Genomic DNA, 7,539 nt, shown 5'->3' with positions numbered 1-7,539 from the left:
CACTTGAACACAAAGGTTGTTTGCGCAATTATGCAATATCCTGCAAGGTAACAAAGAAAACACAAGTAGGTCACATATCACAAAGCTTCAGTTCTGCTTCAGAAACTCCACTAGTTTGCAAGAAAGCAACTTATGTAGAAGTCAAAGTTAAGAATAAGACACATATAACTTTACACGTATGTAAGAATACATATATGAATATTAATATTATAATGAGAAACAAGTGGACTGACAGTGTCTCACATTGTATAGTAATAGATGTATATTAAAAAGTGCAGTTTGAGTTGTTACAGTGGAATATTTGTGGACTTTATATTGATTTGCCTCTGGGGAAAAAGTCTTCCTCTCATAGGAGCTCTGCGGTTGAACCGTATCCATGATGGGAGCAGAGGTAGATACACCGCAACTCTTTCTAGATGTCTCACTTGTTTTTTAAGTAAGGCTGGACCATGTGTACGGATACTAACTTGTTCATTTACTCTTCTATCCTGCCTTATATATGTCCTATATTACATTATATGTCTACTGTTTTATTCAAAACTAATCAAATGTTTAATCATAAAAGTTCCTTTGTATGCATTTCCCACAGTGGCCTCCTTCAGGGTGCCTGGGGTAGTTGAGCCAGGTCGTAGAAAGAGTCATTTCCGGCACTTTCAGATTGATTTGTCTGTGATTGCCCAGTGGGTTTCATTTGGTCTTTGGGTAGTTGAGCAACAGAATACAGCACGTTGGCTCTGCTCTCTGCACACGCCCCCCTTGAATCCGTCTCACACCGAGCAGCTGCTGATCCGATATCCTGGAGGAAGGAATTATTAGCATAGAGGCTGTCCGGGTCAGTCGCTTCTTCATGTCTGATTTCATCATATTCAGCTTCCTTGAATTAGAAACAGGGAGAAATAAACAGTAAAACAGAGATCTGAAGTCAGTAAATCTGATTTGACCACATTCTTAACACCGCTACAGTTGGTTGTTCACATAACAAATACCCAGTACAAGTCTGATCTCTTCAGGAGGTCATTCCTGAAATCCAGAAACAATCAAGGAAAGCAAAGCAACACTAACTACACTATGGCAATGAACCCCATTATTGTATGTTGTGATGGACATTTACAATATTGGCTACACAAACATGTCTTGAAATGACATATCATTTTTGCATTTGCATGCTTAAAACAGAGCAGGTCAACTAATTGTTTCCACCTTACTTTGTATGTTTGAATGTTATACAGAATGCTGATCAAGACAAGTCCATAAAATGATTTCCTCAGACTGCTGATTGTGTGTGACCGGAGAATACAGCTTCTAGCTTTGTGAAAGATTGATGATACCAGTATAATCCTAACAACAGCCAATGATACGTAAAATAATATAAATACTGTTATAATACTAAAATAATTATCCTAATGTAAAAAAGATTAGGAAGGACATAAAAATGTAACGATACATATTCAACTTATTTTCTATATTAATTTTCTACTTTTCCTAAAGTCGTTACATTTTTATTTAGGGCAGTTCTTTTGATAGATCTCCAGTCATTTAATGTTTGATCCAGTTGCTTTAAGCCACTCAATGATGCAGCCTGATTTCCTGTCTGACTTGAATGAAGTGGTTGCTAAAGTCAGCTGGGGTGAACAGATGTGGGCTTTAAGTGTCAGACCTCACAGTTTAAAACCGCTGTCTGGTTTAAACTCCTACGCTTGCCTCAAAAGGTTCATAAAGAGAACCTTGCAGAACACATTTTGTCCACCAGCAGCTTCTGTATTACTACACTTTCCCTACAGTAGGGAAAGAAAAGGGAAGTGTTGTTTTGTACCAAGGATCTTTGTCTTTTAATGAGACCTGATGTTCTAGGTGTTCTTTGTGTTAGTAATGCTGAGCTCAGTAACGAAAAAGGTGTCCTAAACGGCATTAAAGTAAGAAATATGAAATGAATGCCAAAGGTGAAACAGAAACGCCCGAGCCTCACACAGGGGAATGTTTCTGTCGTAAAGCAAACTGAAACCATCTGCCCTCCAACTCTCACCTCTCGTGCGTCTTCCTGTGGCATTACAGCTGTTGAAACAACTTCTGCAAACACATAGGATAACATTTGTTAATATGTCTTGTGGAAGCTTTACTGGTGCATTCACATATACACAATGTGTGTTGGTGTGTGGGTCTTACTCCGTTGTTTCATCATCTTCTTGCTCATAAACTTCAGTAACACCATCAGTAAGGTTATTAAGAGAATGACACCTATGATCAAATATGGTATGCTCCCTGAACAAACACAGAGAAAGAGGAAGTTAATGAGAGAAGCTTGATCACACTTGGACATACTGATCTTTATATATATTATATATATAGACAATACATTCATTTTTATATATTTAGGACATGTAAAAGAAATGTCAAAAGAACAGAACATGTTGTATTCAAAGGATCCTCACTAAGGTGGAATGCATGAGGTTCACTAATTGAACATTGTTTTATCATCGTATCAAGATATTGGGTCTACCATTATATCATTCTTTCACATTTGGAAAGCAGAGAGGAAATTAATGGGACAAATATGTATATTTTCACTCATCAAACAAGCGTTATTTTCATTATGTCATATTCACCACCTTGATGTACTGGACCGATTATTTTAAATAAAAATTGCACTTCCAATTAACATTAAAATCTCCATATACACGTAAAAGGTATATGTATTTGTGTAAGTTCAAATAAGTGCATTGTGTTACCGGCTTCTTGTGTTGCTGGTGGAGTAGTTGTCGTAGTGGTCGTGTTCGATGCAGACACATCGGTGATATTATCTGAGCTGTTTGAAGGCAGAGTGGAGCTGTTTGACACTGCTGGTGGCAGAGTTGTAAATGTGTCCACTGTTTCTGGAGTTCTCTTGGGACCGTAAGACGCAGCTGAAAATGATTACACAAAGTACATTCATTTAGCAACTATTTGAACAGTTATTACTTTTGATCAAGGATTGATTTTAAACTAAAGAGCATCAACTTACCATCTGTAACTTTAAGAACCACCTTTATCCATGGATCAGGACCAATCCTCTTCACTCCACAGTAATATATGTTAGTGTCAGACTTTTTCAGATTAGTGAAGGTCACAGATAAATCATTTCCTCTGTTTAATATTTGCATTCTGTTTCCTTGTGTAGTCTTTCCAGATGCTGCTTTGATGATGATGTGTTTGCGTTCGGTGCATGGACTTCTACAAAAGTACTTATCATTAAATCTTGCATCAAGCACAGTGTTCCAGTCTGAGCATTTGAACGTCACTCTTTCCCCAACACAGCCTCTTATGCTGAGAATCTTCATCTCCACAAAACTCAGAGCTACAAGTGGAAATAAAGGAAACATTAAACATGTTGTATTATTGGTATTTAAGTGTCAATGCTCAAATGAAGTCAAATGTGTACATTATTTATCACATTGATTGAATTAACTATTTGTATCGACAACGTTTAACTTTTTTAAAGAGAACTACTCAATTATTTATTTAGCAAATAAACAAAAAAGCATACAAATAAAAAATGAACTCACCAGAAAGAAGACAAGAGTAGGCAAAGATGTTTATCATGGTGAAAATGAAGAACATAAAGACACGTTAATAATCAGGTCAGGCGACCACAGTCCGTAGAGTATTTCAAAGCATTTCCCTTCCTCTAAACCTTAGAGCTCCACACCTTTCTCACACACACACACACACACACACACACACACACACACACACACACACACACACACACACACACACACACACACACACACACACACACACACACACACACACACACACACACACACACACACACACACACACACACACACACACACACACACACACACACACACACACACACACACACACACACACACACACACACACACACACACACACACACACACACACACAGTGTAAGACTGTGTTGGTGTATAGGGAAGTATAACTCAGGAAACTATTATTCATTTAGAATTCGAACAGATAGAACAGCAAGTGCATAAAGTACTAAAGATTGGGGGTGGAGGGCGGGACTTGTCACTTCAAAACCACGGTGTGATCTAGACCAGTGGTTCCCAAACGGTGTGCCGCGGCACACTGGTGTGCCGTGAGGCAAGTCCGGGTGTGCCGTGGGATTTTGTGACAACCATACATTATTATTGCAATATACAACTACACAAAAATAATATTTTTTTTATTTACTATATCAGTACTTTGTAGGTTTATATGTACGTAATCTGCGCGACTTGCGCGTCCACATCTTCACGTGCAGTGCTGCATAAACATGGCTGAGTCAGCGATAACTTTCGAGGGGTGGAGGTATGCCCATTATTTTGAGTTCGTCCGAAGAATAGACAGGAATGTGACGGTGAGGTGCAAACTGTGTCCAGGCCAGAAGCTGTTATCCACTGCTGTAAACACCACGTGGTCAAACCTCAACACACACCTGCAAAGAACACATGCTAAGGTGAAGCTACCGCACACGCTATTTGTTGTTTGTTTATATCAAGTCGTCTGTTCTTCTTCTCTGTCTTCCAGTTGTTGCCTGTTTTGAATGACAAATACACACTACCGCCGCCTGCTGGTAAGGAAAGTTATTGCCACTCAGGCATGTGCAAGTTCGTACGTGCTCAGCGAGTAAAGTAACGAGTTACTTTATGTAGATAGTAACGAAGTAGTGTAATATATTACTTTTTTTTAAAGTAATATGTAATATATTAAAAAAAAGTAGTAACGACCCCATCTCTGGAGTTGGCGTTCTCTACTCTGATTTACATGAAGAACAACAGGAGGTCACGGGACTCACGGCTCTCTGTTGAACAGGACTTGCGAGTGGTCCTCTCCTCAGTGCCACCAAGGATTACAAAATTCTGCGCGCCCCGACAGGCACATGTATCTCATTGATTTGTAAGTCGGCAACAATATTTACAATAGCACATGTTTCAATGCTGATTGCTGAAATGTTAATTGTGTGACCTGTCTGGTTTAAATGAGTGTGTTGCTGCTTTGATGAAACCTAATTTGATAAAGTTTCAAATTAATTTCTGAAATATTTCGTTAATAAATATTTCATGAGTAATATAGTTGTCTTTGTCACATTTTATTTGGCATTAGTAAATAATTATGCATATTTACAGATATTTTACATGATATGAGTGATAACACGTGTTATAAGGGCTATTTTGCACAATAGGTGTGCCTTGAGATTTTTACTTGTCCTTTGGTGTGCCTTGGGCACAAAAAGTTTGGGAACCACTGATCTAGACTCTGAAGCCTGTCAACATGTCCAGATGAACTCACACACGCTTCAGTGTCTAACACCATCTCTTTTTTATAAAGTTAAAAAAGAGAAAAGGTTTTGAACAAATACACAAGTGATTTAAAATGAATCTAACAACTTGAGAAAACAAATTCCTAACCCCATGCCTAACTCTAACCAGAAACACAACAAGATATCGTTTCTTAATTTCTAAAATACACTTTGAGGGGGCCCTCACTATGGGCTGAGCCCCCTCAATGTGACAGGTTTAAATCACGTTTGACCAAATAGCATAGCTTTGCAATGCAAGTGTTGTGCACCGACAGAAATGTTGAGAGAGTCTCATTTTATGATGTTTTATGGTTGTATTGTTTTCCACTTCCTGTATTGTTTTGTCACTCACCATTTACCTGTCATTCCAGGCTCCCTGATCATCTACCTCTTGTGTCTCCCGCGCTCATCAGCACCAGCCCCGCCCCTGATTGTTCCCACCTGTGTCTTGTTATCCTGTGTTTAAATTCCCCAGTCTCCCATGTGTTCTTGGTCAGTTCGTCTTGTCTTATGCCTCAGACAGATCTATGCTCTCCAGTGAATGCCTATGCTCTCATTGATAACGAGATGTTTTTGTTCCTCACTACGTGAGCGATTTTCTTTTGTAGTCATTTTTGTCATCTCATCTAGACGCAGTGGTTCTCAAACTTTTTCATACCAAGGACCACTTAACCAATAAAAAACACTCGCGGACCACCTTACTCCACAAATATCCAAAATCACATCGCTTTTCTAGAACAAATTACAAATTGCCTGAAAATGATACAAGCAAGTGGCAACATGTGTGACGAAGGTGTTGCGCTGGGCTATATCATGCAATTGAAAGTGAAACTTAAGCTCGCTCCTTTGCGGAGATATTCCCGCGAGAGTGCGGAAAACTTAAATGTATTTATCTATTTTAAATGTGAAATTTTACCAATATACTCACGGAAAACTAGGGGGCGCTCACGGACCACCAGTGGTCCGCGGACCACACTTTGAGAAGCACTGATAGATTAGATTGTGCTTTTCCTGTTCATATTTGGAAAATAAAGTATCTTACTAATACTTTACCTCTGTCTCCTGGGTCGTGCATTTGGGTCCTATACCCTGAGTTTCTGAGTTCGTAACAGCAAGTGCATAACAAATAACCATAAAGGTGTGTTGCTTAAACAAATCTGAATCTATGAGCCATTGCTTGTGTCCACCACAACTGACTTCAGAGCAGCATTTTAGGGAGTCTCAAAATTATGTTTGATTGGAAACTAGAAAAAAAGAAATGTGTACAAAAAAGATCAAAGCTCTGTGGAGTAATGTGATGGACACACGTCTCACTCTGCGTGAAAATACGATCTGCTGTATTTTATAGGATAAGCAAACAATGATATACAAGAAAAAACTAATATAATTCAATCAGGAGAGACGGTTTTGATGTAAGAATACATATTTATTGCAAAGATACGCAAATGAATGTAATGGTGATTTTGGCGATTAGGCCCCGTTGTGCAGGAAGTATCATTCGGGAGGGTTGAACCGATCAAATGAAACCCCCCTGGGGTCTAGACCCTGGTGGTGGTGAATAGATAGTTGGGTCGGTCTGAAGGGGAGTGGCTTAGCTTGACCCTGGTGGTGGTGAAGGGATAGTTGGGTTCGCTCTGAAGGGGAGGGGCTTAGCTTGACCCTGGTGGTGGTGAATGGATAGTTGGGTTCGGTCTGAAGGGGAGGAGCTTAGTTTGACCCTGGTGGTGGTGAATAGATAGTTGGGTCGGTCTGAAGGGGAGGGGCTTAGCTTGACCCTGGTGGTGGTGAATAGATAGTTGGGTCGGTCTGAAGGGGAGGGGCTTAGCTTGACCCTGGTGGTGCTGAATAGATAATTGGGTCGGTCTGAAGGGGAGGGGCTTAGCTTGACCCTGGTGGTGCTGAATAGATAATTGGGTCGGTCTGAAGGGGAGGGGCTTAGCTTGACCCTGGTGGTGGTGAATGGATAGTTGGGTTCGGTCTGAAGGGGAGTGGCTTAGCTTGACCCTGGTGGTGGTGAATGGATAGTTGGGTTCGGTCTGAAGGGGAGGAGCTTAGTTTGACCCTGGTGGTGGTGAATAGATAGTTGGGTCGGTCTGAAGGGGAGGGGCTTAGCTTGACCCTGGTGGTGCTGAATAGATAATTGGGTCGGTCTGAAGGGGAGGGGCTTAGCTTGACCCTGGTGGTGGTGAATGGATAGTTGGGTTCGCTCTGAAGGGGAGGGGCTTAGCTTG

General features: G+C 40.4%; 1 protein-coding gene across 1 annotated transcript; it reads right to left on the bottom strand.

Annotated features, from left to right (window-relative positions):
* Positions 1 to 254: 254 nt before the first annotated feature.
* Positions 255 to 3,680, bottom strand: LOC117537713. The gene is made up of 6 exons (XM_034203039.1): positions 3,540 to 3,680; positions 2,999 to 3,331; positions 2,727 to 2,900; positions 2,164 to 2,259; positions 2,024 to 2,067; positions 255 to 874 (listed from the first exon to the last, which is right to left on the bottom strand). The coding sequence occupies exons 1-6, from the start codon at positions 3,592 to 3,594 to the stop codon at positions 599 to 601; spliced, it is 978 nt and encodes a 325-aa protein (XP_034058930.1). The 5' UTR covers positions 3,595 to 3,680; the 3' UTR covers positions 255 to 598.
* Between the last annotated feature and the right edge of the window lie 3,859 nt (positions 3,681 to 7,539).

The sequence above is a fragment of the Gymnodraco acuticeps genome, unplaced genomic scaffold (genome assembly GCF_902827175.1).
Source record: "Gymnodraco acuticeps unplaced genomic scaffold, fGymAcu1.1, whole genome shotgun sequence".
NCBI lineage: Eukaryota > Metazoa > Chordata > Actinopteri > Perciformes > Bathydraconidae > Gymnodraco > Gymnodraco acuticeps.
This window is presented reverse-complemented; position numbering and strand designations above follow the sequence as displayed.